Source organism: Tachysurus fulvidraco, chromosome 19 (assembly GCF_022655615.1).
Source record: "Tachysurus fulvidraco isolate hzauxx_2018 chromosome 19, HZAU_PFXX_2.0, whole genome shotgun sequence".
NCBI lineage: Eukaryota > Metazoa > Chordata > Actinopteri > Siluriformes > Bagridae > Tachysurus > Tachysurus fulvidraco.
Window position 1 is genome coordinate 15,545,040 of NC_062536.1, and position 24,047 is coordinate 15,569,086.

General features: G+C 40.5%; 3 protein-coding genes across 13 annotated transcripts in view; 2 read left to right on the top strand and 1 right to left on the bottom strand.

The window, feature by feature from the left end:
• Positions 1 to 1,149: 1,149 nt before the first annotated feature.
• hspa14 (heat shock protein 14) lies at positions 1,150 to 9,828 on the bottom strand. The gene is made up of 14 exons (XM_027151602.2): positions 9,561 to 9,828; positions 8,926 to 9,006; positions 8,353 to 8,435; positions 7,997 to 8,045; positions 7,756 to 7,861; positions 7,101 to 7,191; positions 6,888 to 6,992; positions 6,225 to 6,386; positions 5,824 to 5,979; positions 5,645 to 5,747; positions 4,491 to 4,706; positions 2,262 to 2,411; positions 2,090 to 2,157; positions 1,150 to 1,985 (listed from the first exon to the last, which is right to left on the bottom strand). The coding sequence occupies exons 1-14, from the start codon at positions 9,789 to 9,791 to the stop codon at positions 1,898 to 1,900; spliced, it is 1,689 nt and encodes a 562-aa protein (XP_027007403.1). The 5' UTR covers positions 9,792 to 9,828; the 3' UTR covers positions 1,150 to 1,897.
• Positions 9,829 to 9,869: 41 nt separating this feature from the next.
• cdnf (cerebral dopamine neurotrophic factor) lies at positions 9,870 to 15,183 on the top strand. The gene is made up of 4 exons (XM_027151603.2): positions 9,870 to 10,132; positions 11,717 to 11,844; positions 12,284 to 12,425; positions 14,718 to 15,183. Exons 1-4 carry the CDS (start codon positions 10,054 to 10,056, stop codon positions 14,906 to 14,908), a joined length of 540 nt encoding a protein of 179 aa, XP_027007404.1. The 5' UTR covers positions 9,870 to 10,053; the 3' UTR covers positions 14,909 to 15,183.
• A 2,079-nt stretch (positions 15,184 to 17,262) lies between these two features.
• shank3b (SH3 and multiple ankyrin repeat domains 3b) overlaps positions 17,263 to 24,047 on the top strand; it is a 33,421-nt gene continuing 26,636 nt past the window's right edge. For 3 of the 11 annotated variants that reach the window (XM_047804297.1, XM_047804296.1, XM_047804298.1), the window contains exon 1: positions 22,496 to 22,750. The gene's annotated coding sequence lies outside the window, so the exon portion shown is untranslated. Of the gene's footprint in view, positions 17,415 to 18,085; positions 18,424 to 22,495; positions 22,751 to 24,047 lie in introns of those variants that run through there. The other 8 variants (XM_047804294.1, XM_027151715.2, XM_047804300.1 and 5 more) reach the window with 6 other exon arrangements.

The window sequence follows — 24,047 nt, forward strand, 5'->3', positions numbered from 1 at the left end:
TCCGATCGGTCAGGTGTTGAATCATTTTTATAACAAAAGCTCAGACTGTATGTTTTAATACCTTACCTTGTCTTAAAGTAACATTTTACACAAAGTTCACTTATAGTCAGGGTCCGAATCCTCAGGGTTTCCAGTTTCTTGATGACAGTTTCTTTTTTTTTTGTCTTATTAACTTCAAGACAAAATATAAGACAAGCTGAAGATGACATGGTCACAGCTGCTAACAGGACCAGGATGTTTATATTCCCAGATGATCCACAACATAAGTCTAAATCAAATCAGTGCATAAATAAATCTTCCGATTCAGGTGATATCAGACTAATGAAACATTTCGTGATGTGCTGTTTAACGTCAGCTACTCAGAGTAACTAAGTAATTCCTATCACCTGTGTTCATACCTCACGCTCTTCAGATTCATTGTACAACCACCTCACCTCACTTTTTTAACCTTAAATCTGATTTCAGAATGTATTTTCTTCTTTAACATCACAGATATCTAATGGTGAAATAAGGTGTCATCAGTTGGGACTTAACCAGCAGGTATTCATTTCCACTGACAAAGGGGCAGGTTTGCTTTTCAACTGGTGTCTTTGTGTTCCATGACTTTTTGCACCTCCATTTCTTTGTGTTCAATACATTTTTCTGTCAGTCATTCCATTTTATTACACATAACTTCATTTCTGTACTTATTTTTGTTAACTTTCTATGGATTTCTTCCTGGAAAATGTCACGTTCAGAGCCCCTTACTTTTACCGAATACTGAACGTTCCTAAATGCAGCTCAGCCAATCACATTGTAGAGCTGAAGCTTTCCAGTTGATCAAAAATCAGTTTATATACAAAAACACTCTCAATGATAGTTTCTTAAATGCTAGCTATACAGAGCTACGAAGGCTGTCATGTCTTCAGAAACATTTAAGTAGAAATCTACAGTAAGTGCTTTTTGTATTTCTTCACACACACGTTTTACAACTCGGGAGTTCTGATGTGTTTTGGTGTCATCAACTTGTTGAAAACGTTAAAAATACGGCTTTAGAAATGTTTATTAGAAGACCTCATGTAGCTTTCTGTACACTAGCGGTACAGTCTTTTGTTCCAAACACACAGACTTCATGTGTTTTGCTGTTCCAGTTTAACCACCAAAACCTCATTAAATAATTTACAGTCTTTATTGTAAATGTGCCTGTTCAATACTGCTTTATATTCAAATAAACTCAGAAAATGTACAGTGTAGTTTCCCTGCATCAGTCATCATGTGTATCCTGCATGAACATCCTTCTAACCTCATGCTTGAGGACGATGGTATCAGCAAGCCACATGCATATGTTACTCTGCCTTCTGAAAAAACACACCAACGATGCATTTAACTGCAGCTGCAAGACTAACGTATATAGCGAGAAAATGGTAAAGGTGTTTCCTGGTGCATGTGAGAAAAAAAACTGACTCTAATGACACTGAGTTTCTCTCAGGAAAAGTTTCTTGTGTAAACAAATTTCTTTTTAAACGTTAGTTTTGCATACATGAATGATAAAATTGCATTGTTGTTGGCAGAAAGTTGTTTTAAATCAAGCTAAATTATTGAAATCTAGTTTTTTTTTAACATTGTTTACAAAAGGGTGCAATTATTTATGTTTTATGACTTTATATTTTGCCCTTTTCCCCCCAATCTCTGATCAATCAAGCATCACATGGTGTTTAAGATATTTTAAGCTATATTTACAATTTCATATAAAGATTTTTAATGGACAAAAAAAACCCCAACATAAAAACAAAAATGTATTTCTTTTGAGGGATCACATGATGTTTTTGGAATGCCCAGAGGTTTCTACAGAGCCCGTGCATTACAGCTGCTGTGGTTTAAACGTTAATATAGTACAACACGGGTGTATGAAGGTTTCCTATGACGCTGCTGCAGCTGTTGCTATAGTAACAGCCTCAGATCTGCCGCTGCCTTGCTCAGTACAAGTGACGTGGAGTGAACCGTCCCTGAAAAAGACACGCACACATGGCTTTAATGAAGCATCGCAGCTCACTACTACTCCTGTGCTTCTTCTCTACATGCATAAAGAATGAAGACATGGAGTATTTACCTCTTCATTGTAACCACTGTGATAATATCATGCATCTCCTCTTTAGGTTCAAGGTCCCTAAGAACAATCTGAAAAGACAAAGGGGAAGAAGATTAAATGCTTATTTACTATTTTGATCAAAAAGAGAGAACTGGCATGTTATAGTCTTAAAGTCTGTGCTGGAGTAAGAGACCTGTGCTAAAGGTTTCTGGGCCTGGTACAGCTCCAGACACACCGACTCCAGGCTGCCGGGACCCTGTAGCATGTGCTGGCGGCGGGCAGGGAGGGGTGTGCCTGATGGAAACAAAATGGTGAAGACGTCCGCGCCAGAGTCGTCCACTTCCTGTGAGATAAAAAGACAGTATGGGTCAGGTGAGTACAGGTAAGTCTGAGTAAGTGAGCTTCCTCTTCTGGGTGATTTAGGAAAAGAGAAAACCTGCATAGAAAGTGTATAATAAAGTGACGTGACATACAGCTAAGTATGGTGACCCATACTCAATTCTCCGCGTTTAACCCATCCAAAACGCACGCGGAGCAGTGGGCAGCCATTTTTGCTGCGGCGCCCGGGGAGGTTTGGTGTCTTGCTCAAGGGCACCTCAGTTGAGGCCGGCCCGAGACTCGAACCCACAACCTTAGGGTTAGGAGTCAGACTCTCTAACCATTAGGCCACGACTTCCCATTGGATTGGGTATCCTATTGAATGGGTATCCAATCAGGATGAAGGTTTTCATACCAGTCAAGCAGGAGTTATACCTGATTCCACCTGTTTAATTAGACGATCCCGGCTTTCAATAGACTCAGGTGTGGCTTCGACTTGGTTGGAAAGAAAACCTGCACCGGCCTTTCTGTATTTAGACTGAAGACTCCTTCTGTATAAGGACAAGCCTTCCCACGCTGTTTGGATTAAATAAGTAAATAAATAGGAAATCATGGCCATTCATGTGACTCGCAAGACATTTTGGTTCCCTGTTATTTCTAGTCATGATTGTTAACTCCTATTCAATAACTGCAACTAGTGTTTTTCCACTGAGTCATACTTGAGGAAATAGCGGAGGTAGCTGGACAGAGAAATTTGTCATTTTTATTGTCGAACTCCTACACAGGTAGCGTGTGTTAGGGTAGAAAAAGATTAAAATAGCACAAGAACATTTAAATGTGATTTGTTGATAAACTGCATGCACCGGGTTTAGCCAAATAGGACAAAGCTGTTCGTTTCTTCTTCAGTGTAACGCTCTGTTTACTTGGTAAATGTACACATGGCACTACTAACATTACTAACAGACTGAAAAGGTCCAGATACACAATTATTCAAAACTGGAAATAATCTTATTTTTAGGATTACAAAACATTTAAAACCATAAAATTTAAATACTATCTTCAATATTAAAAGCAGACTCTCTGATTTTTGAGAAATGCTTCAGAAAACTGAGTCGGGCCGAATAATAAACAAGAATCAAAACAAAAATCAAACATGTAGCCGATGAGCAGAAGGGGGTGGGGAAGGGGGCAGGACTTGTCAATATACGGAGGAGAGAGTGTTCAGTGCGCATGTGTGACATTAGCAGAAAGCGGTTTTAACATTGACATGGAGGATAAAAACAAAGAAAGAAAGAAAGCGAAGAAAGGCTTACGATAAGGCAAGAAGTAGGACGTGTTAATATAGGAACAGCTTTCCAGCGCTGGAGAGAACTGAAGGAGCAGGAAGTTGGCGACATATTCACAGATTGGAGTTTCCCCGAGTCAATAACTCCTGAGCTAAACGCAAATAACACCTCTTTTCTATTGTAGTAATGTAGAGAGGCAGCTGCAACCGTGTTGTGTGTAGTAACAGCGTTTAGCCTTTCTTCGCTTTCTTTCTTTGTTTTTATCCTCCATGTCAATTTTGAATTGCTATCTGCTAATGTCACACATGCACACTATTTAATATTGCACAATATTTAATATTCTATTCGATTTCTAAGTCACTATTTATATCCCAGCAAATTTGCTGATTCCTTCGTGTAAAATGTCTCGTCATCCAATAAAAGCATGTGATCAGAAAATAACCCAGTGGATTTGATAGTCATGTTTATATTAAGTATTAAATGGAGTCCATGCCATCTTTAGTACATGGTCATTGAAGCAAAAGGCGTATATATATATATATATATATATATATATATATATATATATATATATATATATATATATATATATATAGAGAGAGAGAGAGAGAGAGAGAGAGAGAGAGAGAGAGAGAGAGAGAGAGAGAGAGAAATACACTTTTTGCTGAAGTCATTGCTGGTAATTTTGTACAGATTTGTACAGAGCACAAATCAGAAGCCTTTTTCAGTCTTTTTTGCAGCACAACAGAATAAGTGACATAATATCAAGAATATACACGTCCAGAGTATTTCATTTTGAGCTACAAAACTCTTCTCACCTTGACCAGGATGTCACTGGCACAGCAGTCCACAGTGATGGAGTCCTCGTCCATGTCCAGGCTATCTTTGCCTACCAGGATTCCCGCCTGCATGGCTGCACCCACCGGGATAACCTCGTCTGGAGGAATCGAGCAGAGCAGCTCCACGTCTGGGAACAAGTCTTTGATCATCTGCTGCAGTTTGGGAATCCGTGCTGAGCCTCCGCTGAGGACCACCTGCAGTACGGATTGCAGGGTTAGTGCTCAAAGTAGAGGTCTTCACGTGTCCACATAGATCCGACCGGGTTTGAAACGGGTTTGGGTCTAAAAGTTTCACGTCCACCTCAGAAACGGGTTGGGTCTAATAATAGTGGCATCGGGTCTCGGGTAATTTAAAATTAAATGTTTTTTTTACCGAACGGACCCGAGAAGACCCGAACTACTGTATCTCGTGTGTGTGCATCGACTCGAGTCCTTTTCCAACCGCTCATCTGTTTGCCAAGACCGCTTGCGACTTGTGGTTGGCGGTAAGCTAATTTTCATTGAAACAGACCTGTCAATCAATTTTGAATCCACTCTGTAGCGGTTACTTTAGTGTAGAGTTATGCAACATTCGGGTCCAGTCGGGTTAAAAAAAAAATTGCCGTCGGGTCGGACTCGGGTCTAATTTTTTCAGGTTTGTCTCGGGTCGGGTACATTTCTTTAGACCCGAGAAGACCTCTAGCTCAAAGAAAGACAGACAGACAGACAGAAAGAAATATCATGAGAGATGGCATACTACAGCTCCCATGTAAATGGATATGACATCTATCTTGTGCCCATGTATCTGGAAGAAGGTAGACAGAACTTGTCAAAGACTTTTTTTTAAGAAAAGTTCAGATCTGTGAAAAAACTCAGATGTGTGTCACATGGAGGCAGAAAATCGGTTGTGTGTCACTTCCTATTACCGGTAACAAACGTAACCTTATCTTCACGCTCTCCAAATGTCCTCCAGCACTGAGCAGGACGGATCTCTTTCTCAAAGGAGAACATTACACACTTGAGAAGAGCTTTAAACATGAGTATCAGCAGTATCGCTTATCAGTTATACTTCTAATGATTTTTTCCTTGGATGATGTTTTTCATTTAATTAGAGACATTTAGATTTATTCCTGGCTCCCCCTAGTGTTCATTACCTTGTTGACGTCTGAGGTGGAGAGGTTAACTTGCTCCAGGAGTTTTCTGATTGGCTGGATGCTCTTGCTGAACAGGTTTGAGCAAATCAACTCGAAGCGTGCTCTGAACACACAAAACGTTTCCATGGTTACAGTGTTTGAAGTGTTACACTGACATGCAGGTGGGACACGTGCTTTACCTGGACACGTTACACTCAAAGTCTATGCCATCATAGAGCGAGTCTACAAAGCAGTTGGAGCTGCCCAGTGTAGAGAGACTGTGTTTGGCTACATCAGCGCTGTTCATCAGCTTCATCATCGCCCTCAGGTTCCCACTCACGTCTTGTTTGTACAGCCTGTGTACACAAATACACACATGTAGACACACAATGAGCCCCAAAACACACTCACACTCGCGCATTTACACACACGCACGCACTCTCGCGCACTCTCGCGCACTCACACACGCACTCTTGCTCACACACAGACACACAACCACACACACACACTCTCGTGCACACACACACGTACGCACACACTCTTGCTCGCACACACACACACTTGCGCACAGACACACAGATTATAATGATTGCACACTTACTTTTTGAACTCTCCTGCCAGATACTGAGCCAGCGCCTGTGTGAAACTCTCTCCTCCAGTGCTGTGGTCAGTGTGTGTGGCGAGCACTCTGTACATCCCGCTGTTCACCTCCAGAGCCGTTACACTCAGTGATGTGCCGCCGAGCTTATACACCAACACGTGGCTAAACAAAAAAGTAAAGGAAGAAACATCAGCTAAGAACAAGATGTCTCATTTCATGCCATTATGTTCTGCTATTACACAGAAGGTGCAGACATTGTGAAAAAGAAGCGGAAAACATTCATGTGTTAATTACTGTGAGTTAATAAATACACGAAGACCCATTTAAAACATCACAGTGATTTTTCACACCGATCCATGAATACCGGGATCTTCTTCATGGTGACGCTGATCATAATCAGAGGTTTATATATTTGTTTCTACTGTAGCTCTATTGAATGCTTAACTGTGATTGGTCAGAAGGTGCTGATTAATTATCCATACCTGCAGCTTGTACTATAGTTTCAGCCACAAGGCTAATAGGTTCTAAAAGCTCTCATATCTAGAATAGAGAATCACTTACATACTTGTAATTTAACATTTAACATAGCTTGGGATGTTTATATGCTTGTAACTTTTAATATCTTAAGATTTTCTGTGAGGAGACAAAGCCCAGAGTCTTTACCTCTTCCCTGATGGACAGTCCTGGCCGACGCCGTAGGCCAAGAGTGCGGCGGAGGGTTCGTGAATCAAACGGAGGACGTTGAATCCGGCTCTTTCTGCAGCGTTCCTGAAACACAGCAGCATCGGAGTTCACCACATAACATGACACTGAGCACTATTTTAACACCTATAAAGAAACAGATAGAGCATTTTTTTTTTATTTATTGACTAGTACCTCAGGGCATTTTTCTGCATTTCACCAAACTCAAAAGGCACAGTGATGACGGCGTCTTTAATGTCAGAACCCAAAGCTGATTGAGCAGTCTCTGTGCACACACAAAACACACACACACACACTTTAAACACACAAACAAATAAAATTACCTGACAATATCCTTCCAACAGTGAACCAAATTTTGATGCTTTCACACCTATTACTCAGTTATTAAAACCGAATCAGAGTGAAATTGATTCTTCTGGTTCGTTTGCTATTGGCTTTGGATCTACACAGTATCATACATACATACTTAAGACCGCTGTAGCACAGAAATCATGAATTATGGAAATCTAGGGCTAACTGTATTTTCATTTAATACAAAATACAGAGATGTTCAAAAAGTAAAAATAAAAGTCCCCAGAGCACCGACAAGGACAACAAAGATTTGCTGAGAATTATCAGATCCTATAAATAATAATTTGTTTTGTGTGTTGTCTGTGCTTGCTGGTCCAGAAATTCAGTTTGCACAGCAGTTCTGGAGCACTACAGCTTTATCCATTGGCTCAATATCCATCATTACCAGAAAAGTAATGAAATACGTGTGCCAGGGCATCTTTAAATCAGAATAAAACCTGCCTTTGTGAAAGCAACGTTAGAACGCGCACTGACGTACCTTTCATTTTGTGGAAAATCAACGTGGCTACGTCTTCAGGGGACACAAACTTGGTCGTCTCCCCTGTGTCAAGTTCATACATGGGCAAATCCCCTTTGTTGACAACCTGAAGTTGTATAAAAGAACACCATTATTTAATAATGCAATACATGTGTTCTGTGTAAATATTCCCTTGAACAATGCCAGCATTATAGGATCAGAAATCTGCATTATACAGCAATAGGATCAGAAATCAACTTACTGTACATTTGCTTTCATCTCGGTGTGCACGAACCTCTGGGTCATCATAGCTGAAGGAAAATGTTCAAATGATTTTTAACCCTCACACAAAACACAGAGGTGAGTGCAAAATTTTGCGTCCCTTATAGTTTCTGGCTAAAAGAAAATTGCAATCTGGGAAACCCAAAACATAGAACAGATCACATTTCTCTGTTGTCCTGAGGGTGTGCAAACTTTTTCAATCAATTGTAAATAAAAAGGTTTCTGGTGAATGGAAGGACATTTTAACTGGGTACTTTAACAAAAGGTCATCTGTCTTGCCCAATAAGCTCCAGCGACTGATTCGATTTTGGAAAAAAAACCCAGAACGAGACGTACCATCTGCCAAGAATCTGCTTCACTTTCACCACAGTATTGGCAGCGTTCCTTATTCTGCCCTGCTTCGCTGCGATACCAACAATCTGAGGAATATAGCAATAAAATAAATTGGGGTGTGTTCAGTATTTCACTGTTGTCAAGTCTAAGCAAGTGATAAACATGAAAAACAAAGAGCTGAAGAATAAAATAAAGCTACAAGCTTAAAAGTTACGCGTATTGTATGTAACTATTAGAAGACTTGAACAACAAATGCAGTCAGCTCCAGAACTATTGAAAACTACTTTTAAATCACACACAGATAACATGAGAACAAAATCAAACATGAATATACACTTCTACACTAAGACCTTATTAAACACATCTTATGTGCTTACTGTGTTTTTAATGTTTAATTTTGAGATCATTTTCTGAAACAATATTGGTGTTTAAAAAAATGTTGTAAACTAAACTAAATCCAAGAAAAAGCCTATTATATGTCTCTCTTCATCAGTAACATTTGAGAAAACTTGAGAGTTTCAGCCTGGTACAGAGATGTAAATATCAGTAAGTGCAGTTTTTTTTTTTTTTTTTTACCTGTTCAGTTTCTCTGTATGCCACAACAGCTGGAGTGACTCTGTCCCCAGCATCATTGGCCACCACATCAGCCCGTCCATCCTGAGACAGATAAAAACACAATCTAATGACCCAAAAACAAAGATAACCCTATTTTTGTTCCGCATAGCAACGATGTGTATGTATGTTTGTATGTATTTATGTATGAATGTGTGTGTGTGTGTGGGTATGTGTATACTCGTGTGTGTATGTGTGTATGGATGTATGTGTGTGTATGGATGTGTGTGTGCATATATATGTATGTTTGTGTGTGTGTGTATATATATATATATATGTATACTCGTGTGTGTATATGTGTGTATGGAGGTATGTGTGTGTGTGCATATATATATATGTGTGTGTGTATATATGTATATGTGTGTGTGTATATATATATATATATATATATATATATATATATATATATATATATATATATATGGATGGATGTGTGAGTGTGAGTGTGCATGAGCCTGATAATGTACACAGCTAACTTTGTGCAGATCCACTTGGTCAGCTAGATAAATAATAAACGCGCTGTTCGAAAGAAATTAAAAGTTAAATGTTTTTCAATAATAATAATAAATATATTGTTTATGAACATGGTCAATATTCACCTTGAATACTGCAACACAAGCACATGTATATCCAAAATGCACGCCGATAGCTGCCATGCTTTCCTCCAAACTTACCGGAAGCCGGTTCTCGTGTAAATCATGTAGGCGGGATTTCTGCCTTAACCAATAGCAGACTAGTGCACAGAGACGGTTGATCCGTCTTGACCAATAACAGAAAAGTATTTTAACTAAAACGACACACACACTATAAAGAATGTAATATATGTACATACAAACGTAAGTTGTCAAAAAAAATTAAGAGTTCGTAGCGATATTTTCGCCTTAGCGTTACGTAGGACAGAATGCTCTTATGAACATAGTGTACGAGTTAGGCGTTGATTGACAGCGCCTTCAGCCAATGAAATCACAGGAAGCGTGCACGAGTTCGAATCCAATGAATGAGACGCGCCAGATTTAGAAAGCGCTGATGGAGAGAGTGACACTGGGTGATGTAGTCCTGAGGAAAGTGCGTCAGTAATAAACTCCAACAAACATGCGTTTAAACAACACCACTGCTGTTCTATGGCTTTTATGCGCTGTTATCGCAGTCACCGGGTCTGACACGTGTGAAGGTGAGCTTTGGCTTCTCGGGTTTCAGAACGCATGTTTTTCTGCGTGTAAAAATAGAAACTCGGCACATATGAATGTGGCAGCAAAGATTGTGAAGTGCCTGAAGTGTGAAACAACCCGTGCATGCAGTTTAATGACCTCCCAGGATCAGTTCAGCTGACAATCCTGTACCAAAAAGACACCATAATAAACTGTGAATTCTTTTGCATGAGGATAAAAAACACGTCACTCAACATGCCGACTGTTCTGATATGCAAATGATCATGACGTTTAAATGAATATGCAAACGAACTGATCCCGTATACTGGCGACTCCTAGTGACTTTTTTTGAATACTGCGTTAGCCACTTTCCCAGACAAAAATGAGTGTTTGTTTGTTTTACTTTTCAGGTCCAGCTCCATCCCCTGGACATTTGTTTTGTGTGCAGCGAGTACTTTCATTTAAATATTAAACGTAATGATCAGTTATTGGGTATTGGGAACATTTTGATCAGCTATTGGGTATTGGGAATAATGGTGATCGATGATTGGGTATTTTAAACATTGGTGATCCGTGATTGGGTATTGGGAACATAGGTGATCGGTGATTGGGTATTGGGAACATAGGTGATCAGTGATTGGGTATTGGGAACATTTTGATCAGTGATTTGGGTATTGGAACTTTGGTGATCAGTGATTGGTATTGGGACCATTTTGATCAGTGATTGGGTATTGGAACTTTGGTGATCAGTGATTGGGTATTGGGAATAAAGGTGATCAATGATTGATCTTTGGGAATATTGGTGATCAATGATTGAACTTTTGGGAACACTGGCGATCAGGGATTTTTCATTTGGGAGATATGCTAATGCAAGTGTGAAAAAATTCAGGCTTTACACTCTGGTGGTTAGGGACCAAACTAGATCTCTCATACATTAACTAGTATCTTTAAGCTGGTGAGCCGTATCACTTCAGGACAGTTAACATCTGCTAAAAAAAAAAAAAATGCTGTTTTTGAGAGGTGACAGGAAACCACAAAACCCTGAGAAACTCATGGGAACATGTGGAGAACATACAGAGAAACTCCTCATAGATAGTAACCCAAGCTCAGGATTAACCTGCAGACCACCACAGCCTTCTGTACCACTATGCAAACATAATCAGGAAAAACATAAACTAAAAAATACAAATTTTCTTTATGCACTATATATCTAGAACAGCCCTGCATGGAACTATGGGTCAAAAACACATCTAAAAATGTGGAACAATTTACTAGACGGGAAGACAGGAAGTGAGTAAAAAAAACAACAACTAACTTTACACTTATAGCAAAAGCTTATAGCAAAGCAAAACCAGAAAGGGATCCAATTCACTCCTATTATACAGAATGATACATACTGTAATAGTGCATACTGTATTTCTTTTAACAATCATGCAGAAGTTTTCCTTGTTAAATTATAGCTTGAGAATCACATGCTCACATATGCATTCTCTCTGCCAGTTAGATCATTTTAACTTCACTTTGTTTTTATGAAAGCCTAATATTTATTACTGTGTGTGTGTGTGTGTGTGTGTGTGTGTGTGTGTGTGTGTGTGTGTGTTGTACAGTGTGTGTGGGATTTTTAGAGCGTCTCTACAGGTCCTTGGTGGCCACTCACAGGGAGCTGTCCTCAGCACTTGTAGAGGAAGAGCTTAGGAAAGCATGTGCCGAATCTACAGGGAAGGAAAGCCGACTGGTAACACACACACACACACACACACACACACACACACACACCCCTCTAAGGGTTTTGTTCCAAAAGCTAATAAAAAATTGGAACAACAAGTAACTCTTTTGTTTTTGCTATACAGATAAGACATTTGTCCAATGATGACATATTTTTCATCACTTGAAAAATGTGGTTTCAAACAAAAGGTGCCATGTTATAGGTTGTTTTACACCAAGAACTGAAAGCTGAAATTTATTTTTTTTTGGTGTCAAACACAACACATTGTTGGATATTAGACATATAACATATAATCATGCCTAGTGATGGGAAATTCAGCAGAATAGTATCATCTCTCTCTCTCTCTCTCTCTCTCTCTCTCTCTCTCTCTCTCTCTCTCTCTCTCTCTCTCTCTCTATGTGTGTCTCTCTCTGTGTCTCTCTCTGTCTCTCTGTGTGACACGCCTCAGTGTTATTACCTCGGAGCCTCCAGTGACGCGGCTGCGAAGGTGACCGGTGAGGTGAGTCGTCCTCTCAGCGCCCATGTCCCAGTGCAGAAGATTTGCCAGCGACTCCAGATGAGAGACCAACAGATCTGTGAACTTCGATATGGTATGAGCTCAAGCGCAAAATTGTTCTCTCCAACCCAGTGTGGGTTGGTTAAAGCAGTCATTCTTGGTTTAATAAAGCAACAGGTTTAAATGTCACTTGATGCAATTTTCCTCTCGAAGCAAATAAGAGAAACTTGATGTTTAGCATTACGTAAAACTGCATGATCTAAATCTTTACATGCTCACCTCATTTCTACAAGGTGTTATAAAATACAGTCATTTCATAAAATAGCAGAATGTACTAATAAAAAATTGGAGCTGTTTAATCATCGAAATAATTTCCAACACCCACTACCTGTCTGAGTCTGAGTCACACCAAGCTGTAGGATAAAAAGGAAATTTGCTGTTTCTGTGATGGTGCGTCTTTATAATTAACAGCGTCAGACACTAGATAGTCGACTTTAAAGACCTCATAAAATCAAAACTGAATTTTTGTGGCTTTTACTATGAATCATCTTTAGTACCGTCCAATCAAAATCTCTGTAGAATCTGAAGTGTCCTACCCCAACTAATTTTCTATTTGAAAAGGGGGAGGAGTCACTTGATATGCCCTGCCCTGACTTCCTACCAAAAACTTTAAGATACTAGATAACTAATCACTGATCACTTTGATGCAAGTGTGTCTGAGGCCTGATGATTTATACATGTGATTCTCAGCTGCTGTCTTAACGTTTACATTTGTATTACACTACGGTTTTTATGCTGATTATTGAAAGGCAATCGGCAATAAAGAGGAACAAATTTTTACATTTTTACTTCAGTTCGATTTTATTTGTAAAGTACTTTCAACATCAGCTTTTAACAGCTTTACAGATTTAAATTTAGATCTTTAGATTCCTGATGAGCAAGCGAGAGGCGAGAGTGTTGAGGAAAACCTCCCTGAGGTAACATGAGGAAGAAACCTTAAATTCATAGGGAACCCATCCTCCTCTGGATTATACATTACATCATTGTATATATGTGATAAATATACAGTATATTGTTACAGAATGTTGAGTGTGAGCTGATTTTGAATAAGAGTCTTGGGATATACACTGGACAGTCTTTATAATTACAGCAGCAAATCACTAGTCAGGTGAGATTCTCCACAAACACAATGATGAATCATGGGTATAGGCTGTTTTTGGGAAGTGCAAATCTTCCGGTACTCATGTGGGACCATCCATAAAAGCAGAAAATGAGTCACAAGTGTAGAAGCTCCTAGCAGAAGTAGAGCATCCGGATGAATCAGTCAGGTCCAGAAGGCGAGATTTTCTTTCCCCTAAATGAAATTTTGGGCCAGTCTCAGTGAGTCAGGGTGTTTAAAACCTTTGGGTGTTTATTTATTTATTTATTTAGTTTGTTAATTAATTATTTTCTACACGTTCTGGACATGTTCTAAGAGTGTTTGCTGATCAAAGATTCAAATCTGAACGAATCCCTGGGAATAAACAACTCCTATTCATGGAGACTTGGGGCTCAGAGTATTTGACACCCTGGACAGGTCAACGAATCACAGGGCACACAAACTAACACACTCATTCAGACATTTTAGAGATGCCATTCAGCCTACAACACATGTCTTTGGCCATTCAGCCTACACCACAGCCTACATTTACATTACATTTTACTAGCAGGGTAGCTAAAGTCTTATTTATTGTAAGTGTAGCTGTGTGTTTTTTGCTTTGCTGTCTATCAATAGCAGGAAATCTTATTTATTTGGCATTAGACAAGTCCTTGGGTTGAGTAGCATGCGATCGTCCATCATGTACTCCATGTTTCCTCAGTCATTGGTGCAACGACAAGCTGCGTTTTATTAAGAAAGAGAAAGAAAAGAAGCAGCTGGTGAGGGACTGACTGTTTATCATTGCTATAATGTAGGTAAAAACGATCGTCATTCGGTAAAAAATCCAACATTATAGTCATTGGAATATCGTTGTGGCGTAAGTGGAATAACACATCAGACCATGTGGTCATACGAACATAATCTGTTTTAAATAATCCTGTTTTGTATAACCACATAGCCTGTCCTGTGTTATTCCTGTACTTAAATACATAACAGTGTCAACCTGTAATTAACTCCCTAACATCCTAGCTTATTACTTCAGGTATTCATCATGAAGCATATTATTCAGTAATTACAGTAAAACTAATCAGAAAGGTATGTAATTAGGATTGTAAGGAATGTGTCTGGATACACTGAAGGATCCTGGGAGCTCAGGGGTTAAAGCAGTCCCCATTTTCAATCACTGTACTGTATATCTGCTTTGCTTATATAACATCTACATAACTGTGTGTGTTGTGTGTGTTTCAGAGCATCAGGTACTGGACTGGAGTCGAGAGGCTCTGTCTAAGATGCGGGTGTTGGAGCTGAAGCGAGTGTTGGCCTCGTGGGGAGAGGAATGCCGCGGATGCCTGGAAAAGACTGAATTGATCGATCTTATCCAGGAGGTGGCCCCCAAGCACAGCCCAGCTCAATCTGGGACACATTCATCTGATCTCTGAGGGCCTCCTGCTGGTGTAGCCCCATGCTGAGGACATGCAGTGCTGATCTGACAGGTCCTCCTCGTGCAGCTCTGAGCTGAAGACACAGATGTATTACTAAAGGTTCTGCGATGTCAGTGTTGTGGTTTAGACGTGTGATGATTTCATTCAGGTGTAGAGCTTAAACGCTATATACAAAAACGTTTCAGTATGTCAGACTTGAGGAAGCGCTGACCAGTGTTGTGACCTTTTTGTGATTATATTGTGAATAAATAAAGGGAAACACTTGAGAGTGATAACTTGTAGCCCTTTTTGTTTTTGAGTGAATGATTCAGACATGGAATAATTTACAGAGTGTCTTTCTGACAACCAGAGATGAATTTAAATGATTTTCATGGTCATACTCCACCAGACCATCACAAATACAAAGACCAAAGACTAAACAAACAGTGTCATGAACTGCAAGGACACAATGGACAGAATGTGGCACAAATGTGATTCTGCCTAGTGATTCTGCCATCCACCACAACTCAGTGTTCGCGAAGAAAGGGGATTAGTCAGAAAAGTAACCAAATGTAACTGAGAAGGAGCCCTCTAAAGTTCTCCGCTCAAACAAAAAGCTGTTTATAGGATAACCGTAACCTGGAGCAGGAGATCACAGGGACAGTTACGCTTGGCCTCTAGATGTTTTCAGCAGAAACAGACCTGTAATTCACACCCTAGTTCATGTTTTGGTTATGAACATGTTTTATGGATCAACACTACATGCCTGTTGCTTATAATTTGCATAGAGTTGAACTTATGGCTTCATTTAAAATGATAAAGTAACTATGATTTCCTCTGGGCCTAACAACTTAGCTGTTTACTGTGTAGTGGTTAGTTCTATCAAAGGAATTTTACACTTAGCATCACTTACAAACCGACTCCGTGAGTTCCGCCATACTGAGAAATGTCAACATTGTCACATTTCATGAAATTGAATCTTCATGGGGGGGGGGGGGGGGGGGGCGGCACAGTGGCTTAGTGGTTAGCATGTTCGCCTCACACCTCCAGGGTTGGGGGTTCGATTCCCACCTCCACCTTGTGTGTGTGTGGAGTTTGCATGTTCTCACCGTGCCTCGGGGGTTTCCTCCGGGTACTCTGTTTTCCTCCCCCGGTCCAAAGACATGCATGGTAGGTTGATTGGCATCTCTGGAAAATTGTCCATAGAATAAGAGTGTGTGTGTGTGAGTGAATGAGAGTGTGTGTGCCCTGCGATGGTTTGGCACTCCGTCCAGGGTGTATCCTGCCTCGATGCCCGATGACGCCTGAGATACGCACAGGCTCCCCGTGAACCGAGGTAGTTCGGATAAGCGGTAGAAAATGAATGAATGAATCTTCATGAATATTTTCGACATCAGAAGACATGAATACAGCAAGAGCAGAATGAGGAAAAGTTTTCCTAATTACGGTGAGCACACAACAGTATTTCTGCAACTGCAGTGTTCAACTGTTTCCTACCAAACAAACAGGAGTTCAAATCTGACTAGCAGGTTCACATCCAGTGTGCATCCAGTGTCTGTCAGTGTGAAGTGTGAGTGTGCAAGTATGAATTGCATAATTGCTTGTGTCACACTTGTGACCTTCAGCGAGAATCGCATTGTTGTGATCTGAACATCAGACACACACTGAAAGCAGCACGCCCACACACCGCAAGATTGCTGATGTTTACATTTAGCTGGTTGCCATGGTGACGATTAGCATTCGCTTGCCTATTTCTGACAGACTACATGGTGGTTTTTTGTTTTTTTTTCCTGACAAAGTTTCTATATCACTGAGCCAATCAGGCACATTATCTGCCATGAGGCTCTATCTCCTTTCTCTCTTACTGTCTTTTTTGTCTCTTTTATCTTCTCCCTCATTCACATTCCCCCACTTGTTCTGACCAGTGCCTCTTATCATCTATTATTGCAGTTCAGAGAATGAGAAGGAAGGAGAGAAAAAGAGTGAGTGATACAGAGAGTGAGAGAAATAGAGAAGCAGGCCTTGCCCACGCAATAGAGTGGGAGACTGAGCCTCTCTCTCCCTCTCTCTCTCTCTCTCTCTCTCTCTCTGAACATGCACACATACACACCACACACACTCACTCACACAGCTAGTCAGTGTATCATGCTTGCACTGTGTGGGCTGAGCTGAGCATTCCTGTCATACAGTAACAGTCTTTCTGCCTCCGCACTCTCTCTCTCTCTCCCTCTCTCTCTCTCTCTATCCCTCCCTGTCTCGATCTTTTTCTCTTTTCTCTCTCCCATTCCACTTTTCCCTCCCTTCCTCTCCCCACATACACTTACACACACACACACACACATACACACACACACACACACACACACACACACACACACACACACACACACACACACACACACACATGTGTATGCGAGCACACACACACGTACACACACGTACACACATACACTCCCACAGAGCAGAGACGGATTGCCGGGGAGGAAGTCAAGATGGTATGCGATGAGAGTCCTGGTTGTATTGGGTAAGTTTATCTCCACTTTAATTGATTTCACAATCGTTATTTGGTTGGGATGTGTGTGTGTGTGTGTGTGTGTGTGTGTGTGTGTGTGTGTGTGTGTGTGTGTGTGTGTGTGTGTGTGTGTGTGTGTGTGTGTGTGTGCGTGTGTGTGTGAAGACTTGGTGAGATCTTGTGGATGTGCTGCTTCTCAAACCTGCCTCTCACTGCATACACTTTGAGTGAGTGTACATGGATGGGTGTGTGATTCAATACCATTTGCAAGGATGAGACACTTTACCCAGCAGGCACCATCAGCTTGTGTTTGTCTCTGTGTGTGTGCGTGTGTGTGCGTGTGTGTGTGTGTGTGTGCCTTTTAAGAAGATTGTAGATTCTTCTTGTGGTGAAGGTACAAATGCTGGTGTGCATTTACAGGCACACACACTCACACATTCCAAGCCTTGCTCCACTCCATTCACGTCCCAGTTACCTGTCTCTGGTGCGCGTCTCCCTGATTTCCGTCGTGACTGAGGCCGATCCTCAGAGCCCCAACGCCCACGCACTCTCGTCTCCTCTCCCCCTTTCCTTCTCTCTCTCTCTCTCTCTCTCTCTCTCTCTCTCTCTCTCTCTCTCTCTCTCTCTCTCTCTCTCTCTCACACACACACACACACACACACACACACACACACACACATACTCCCCACCCAATACTTCAAGTGAGTGATCCGCGTGTCCGTGGCGCGCGGTGCGTCTGCATCTGCGTCTGCTCCTCATCTCCACCAGCTCTGACCCTTTTAGAAGAAGAAGAAGAAGAAGAAGAAGAAGAAGAAGAAGAAGAAGAAGAAGAAGAAGAAGAAGAAGAAAAAAGGGCAGCAGGCAAAGTTTCCCGCCGATCCATTTTTCTGGTTGCCATAGCAATGAGCGAGGACTTGGAGAGGTGCGGCGGTATTGGGATGCAGCACTTTGCTCGCAATGTGAATTCACACGCCGCCAGCGATGGAGCTTCTCCGAGACTATGTTCGGAGCGAGGGACAAGGTGAGACGCGCCCACACACACACACACACACACACACACACACACACACACACACACACACACACACACACACACACACACACACACACGTAGAAAAGGGCCAGATGCAGTCGCAGGCGCAAATGCAAACGCACAGCAGACGCGGGCGCGCGTGTGTGTGCGAGAGAGAGAGAGAGAGAGAGAGAGAGAGAGAGAGAGAGAGAGAGAGAGAGAGAGAGAGAGAGAGAGAGAGAGAGAGCATGAAAATTAACCTCGAGCTTTATCTTGGAAGAAGCGCGACAGCAGACTATGGAAGTGTGTGTGTGTGTGTGTGTGTGTGTGTGTGTGTGTGTGTGTGTGTGTGTGTGTGTGTGTGTGTGTGTGTGTGTGTGTGTGTGTGTGAGAATGTCAATCCTACTTGTGGCAACTTGAAGCATGAAGTGTGTGTGTGTGTGTGTGTGTGTGTGTGTGTGTGTGTGTGTGTGTGTGTGTGTGTGTGTGTGTGTCTGTGTGTGTGTGTCTGTGTGACATAATCCGAGTTTGTGTTGCTTTATTCCAGCTCCAGTATATTTCATCATGGTTGCGCTTTCTATCAGAATGAACTTATGAGGATATAATAACTATTTGAACGAGGGGAAATAAAGGACACTATCACTGTCACTGGTTACACCTTTTAGTGCTGTACCTTAAAACCTAATGACTATAGGTTCTTCCAGGTGAAACATTCTGTACGTTTACAGCATTTGGCTGTAAACATTTAATATTTTTACATGTTAAAGGTACAACAGATAAGAGAACAGCTAGAGAGACAAGGTAGAGTTTCGTACCATGTTTTATGAGAGTGCGCTTTCACTTGAGCAAAAGATCATAATTATTTCAGTAAACATATCATGCATTGTAATTGCACTTGAATGATTTGTGTCCTGTCATCTCTCTCTCATATATATATATATTTACATTGCCTTGCTTTGTCAGCTCTGGAATTTAGGATATATAGAGGCGCAGTTTGCCTCAGGGTCTGGAAGTAGGCCTGCTCTCAGATAAAAAAAAAAAAGCTCTATTGCAACACAACTGAAAGCCAGGATTCATCAGTTCCACTTTCCTCATTTATTACATTTAAAATACAATATCAGATGTCAGGATATGTGGTTTTATTTTTAGAGTTTATTCACATACTGTACTAGCCCTGAGCATCCGTGATAGGGCTGAGCGATGAGACGATCTAAAATTAATATCATGATAAAAGATCTCATGATACACTTTTCGGAGGTTTTGAGGGTATTGTGATGCCTTTATATCAATTGATTCATGCTCAACAGATTCAACAGAAAAGTGAATGCTGTATTGTCTGGAGATTATAAGGTTGAATAATGATAATGCCACAGCCATGTGACCGGGAGTCAAGAGAGGTTGTTGGTAGGTGCCCCATCGTTCGGAGTGACACTAGACAAACATTTGAGGTTATGAATGTGGAAGAAGGTAGATAGCACTGCCCTGTGATGCAGCATGGAGAGCAGATCGATAAGACGTGGTCGTAGTCTCAGAGTTTTTACCGGTTGTGCAACAGGATAGAGCTAGCTGGTGGGTAGGAACCTGCAGATGAACAAATTGGGAGGAAAAATTTATTAGATAACATTCTCTGGAAGGAAATACTTTAATATGGTAAAATGTTTAAACAGATTATTTTTACATTTTTACCTTTCCAGTGTTTAAAGTTTGTGTACACATTTTCAGTCAAAAAATGTTTTTTGAAATTCAACGCTACACCGTATTTAAGCTTACACTTAGATCATGATCTATAGTAAGGATACATAGAAATATCTCAAAATATCACGGTATGATATTTGTGTCGTATTGTCTGACCCTAGTCCATGATGTTGGGATCTTGGTTTCTTCCTTTTCCTTTCTTAAGGAATGTTTCTCTCCACTGTTGCCACCAGCTTGTTCATCAAGGATTTACGCATATCTACATATGGATTTCTGTAAAGCCTATTGATGTTTGTTGTAAAAGTAAAATTGCTATACAAATCATATGAAATTGAATTGGAAAGGATGCAGTCTGATCCACTGGCTCAGGCCCCAGTATCGATCCTCTGTATCAACTTGGTACATTCCCTTTTGAATAGGAAGTGGAATCATCTGTGTTGCCAGGCATTGCTTTAGACGCATTTTCGTTCTTCTCTCCTCTGGAGGCTCTCACACACTTCAAGGCTACTCTTATGTAACCACAAGAGTACGTGTGTAGCTCTGACTTTTCTCTAATGGTCCTTTAGTATCCTAGGAATTGGCTTGATGTGGGGACTTGGTAACACCTTATGCTTTGTCTGCTTTGAAGTGATAATGAAGATTTACCTGCTCCACAAATATACCAACCCGTGCATAATTATGAACACATTTGGCATTAATTATGTGCATACTTGGCAGTAGATACTGGCACTATAAGTGTGTTATTATGTATGTACTGTTTCAGGGATTTTCATGAATGTGCTACAGAGTACTCATGTGCTGCCCTTCAGCAGAAGAGATATTTTTAATTCTGTCACTCTCTATGCATTTAGGATTGATCAGGGGTGTATGTGGGTGGGAGGCAGCCGCTTTTATTTCTGGCCTGCTTTCAGTGTGTGTGTGTGTGTGTGTGTGTGTGTGTGTGTGTGTGTTTGTGCTGTTGGAGGAAAAGGCTAAGCTATCAGTGGTGTACAGGCTTTCCTTCACTTCCTGACAAAACATCCCGAGGAGCCTTGGCTTGTTCCAGTCGGGAAGAGGCGCAGGAAGTGAGGCTGAGATCACAGGAAGTGACTTTGCATGGCTAGAAGGGCCGAGCTTGAAAACAAGTTTCTAGATTAGACACTGCAGAGGTTCGGGTTGAGGTCTGTCTTAAATGGGCGTATAGGCCATGTTCCAATTAGCTGTGGCATGTGTGCATGTGTCTATACATGTGAGAGAGCGTGTGTGATTGTGTGGGTGTGCGTTTGATGCTTTTGATGTATATGGGAAATGGAGGATTGCTGAGAAGTATATTCATCCCTTTAGCTCATCCACTCCAGAGCTGTCTCTCTATCTGTTTCTCAGTATATCCATCCTTTCATCCATTTTTTCTGTACCTCAATAGTTTGGCAATATCACCGGGTATTGTTACCCAGTTCCTTCAGGATTTTGTGGAGTTTTTAGTGATCGTTGCAGCTAAAAAAGCTTGATTTTTTTTTAATTTGTGATGTACCTTATGTTTTGTGTTTGGTGCTTCATTTGTGGAAAACCAGGTGAAATTCTTCTTTTAGACTCCTGCCAGTGAAGACACATATAATTACTTCCTGTGATAGCTGTACTCATGTTCGATCCACATGAATCGCAGAGAGTTTGGCTTAATGCATGTTGTGATTATGTCTTGTGACACGTCTCGGCCCAAATCTACAGAAAATCTGCTGTAATTTTGAAAATTCACAGAAATCTGGCTTATACTGACACTGGAGACTCCAAAAAAATGTTAAATAAACCGGTGCATATAGATAACATAACTGTATCACTACCGTGTTTAAAAATCTGTTCATGTGGAGTTGTCCTCCTCCGAAAGATCCTGTTTAACTATGGACATGAAATTAGATTAGATAAGTTTAGATTCGATTCGATTCAAAGTATTAGATTTTAACCTCTGATTTGCCTTGTAGTCAGAACTGCTGTAATAGCTAACAATCTAACCAGAGTATGTACACACATATACATCCCGTAAATTGCATTCATTCTTAGTTACTTCCTGTAGCTGGTAAGCAGCTAAGAAATCACTAGCGAGAGTTATTTCTATAGAACAGACACTAGGGCAAATTTAGGATTTCAGTCATTTCTTTAAAGGTGCAATAGATACTCAATATCCTTTAAAATAAATTCACTTTCACACTTTGTCATTTAGAATTTCAGTTGTAAATGTTTTTCTAAACGAAACTGAGTCCTTGTCGTATTAAGATAAAAATAGATAATAGTAGACATTGGGTCTTAGTGGGAATATTAAGAACAACTCATTTTATTGGTCAAGATGTTTGAAAGTGCTTGCTGATTGGCTGAGATCCATAGCACAGGGATCTGAACCCTTCCTGTTGGAGTTTCCTTTTTCCTACTTGCTATCCTGCTCTCCAGCATTCAGCATTAGGGCTGGGCTTGATGTTTCCTGAAATCTCTGAACTCACAGCTACAACTAAGAATATTCTGCCCGGTCCCTTGTAAAACCTAGTTGGGATACTATTTAAAAGACACATATAAGGAGGGATATTTTCACGCTCTAAAGATTCCAGGGAAATTGAGGTATCCTCAGGTTTGACATTGCCTACCTTCAACTTCAGATGGGAAATCCAGGCCAAAGGTGAATCATATTTTTTTTTATATATATCAGTATGGGAATATGTTTCATTTGGTTAGATTTATAATATATATTATTATATAATATTATTAGGTTGATGAAATATCGAGGTACGTTGTCACTTTTTTAAACCTAGAAACAATGTCTACTCAATTTTGCTATTGAATCTAAGTAATATAAGATTTAGAAACGGTTTGCTCTAGATCTTCATTCAATTTGACAACTATCAGGAGACCAGAATTAAATTCTCAGTTACAAAAAGTCACTAAGCTTTGAAGCTCATATTGCCCTCATAATGAAGCTCAATATTGTAATTAATACTGCAGCTGAATACAAGAAATATCTGGCTATTCTCCTTCTCTCTCTCTCTCTCTCTCTCTCTCTCTCTCTCTCTCTCTCTCTCTGTCTCAAATTTTCCCCCTTAATGTGAAATGAAAGGAAAATTTGTATACTAACCTAGTTGTATAAGTATGTACACCCCTTTACTAATAATTTATTGATGCACCATTTGATCGTATTCCACCTCTCAGTGCTTTAGTGTAAGAGTCTATGTCTTAACTTGACAATATTTCCTCAATCTTTCTTTCTAAATCATTATAGATCCATCAGAATGTAAGAGCAAGAGAAGCTTGCTTCAGGTCACTCCACAGATCATTAGTTGGATTCAGGTCTAGACTCTGGATTAGTCATTCACAAACATTGATCTTCTTTTGATTAAGCTTTTCCTTTATTATTTTGGGTGTATGCTTTGGGTCATTGGTGTGCTGAAAGGCGAAACATTTTATTTTAGCTACAGCTTACTAGCAGACACCCAAAGTTTTTGTATAAAGATTAACTGGTGTTTCTAGCTATTCCTGCTCCCCTCAATGGTCTGCCCCAGCTCTGGCTGTATTAAAGCATGGTGCTACCATCACCATGCTTCTTTTTGGGCATGGTGTTTGTGCTTTCTTTTTTTGGCAACAATCTACCGTATTTTTCCCCACATGGATTGGGGTGAGGTTAATTCAGCTTAGATGTTTTTTTGTAAGAAAGGGTTTCTGTCTAGCCACACTACCCCAGAGCCCAGATTGTTATCACATGCAAAGAGTAATCAGTACTTGTCAGACATTCCCGTGTCTCCTTTATTGTTGCCTTAGGTCTCTTGGAAGCCTCCCTGGTAAGTTTTTGTCTTTTATAGATATTGAGGGACATCCTGTTCTTGGTGATGTCACTGTGGTTTGGTGATGATGGACTATATGGAGTTTTTATTGTACATGTAATGTTTTGGGGAAAAAATTATACCAATCTCCTGATCACAATC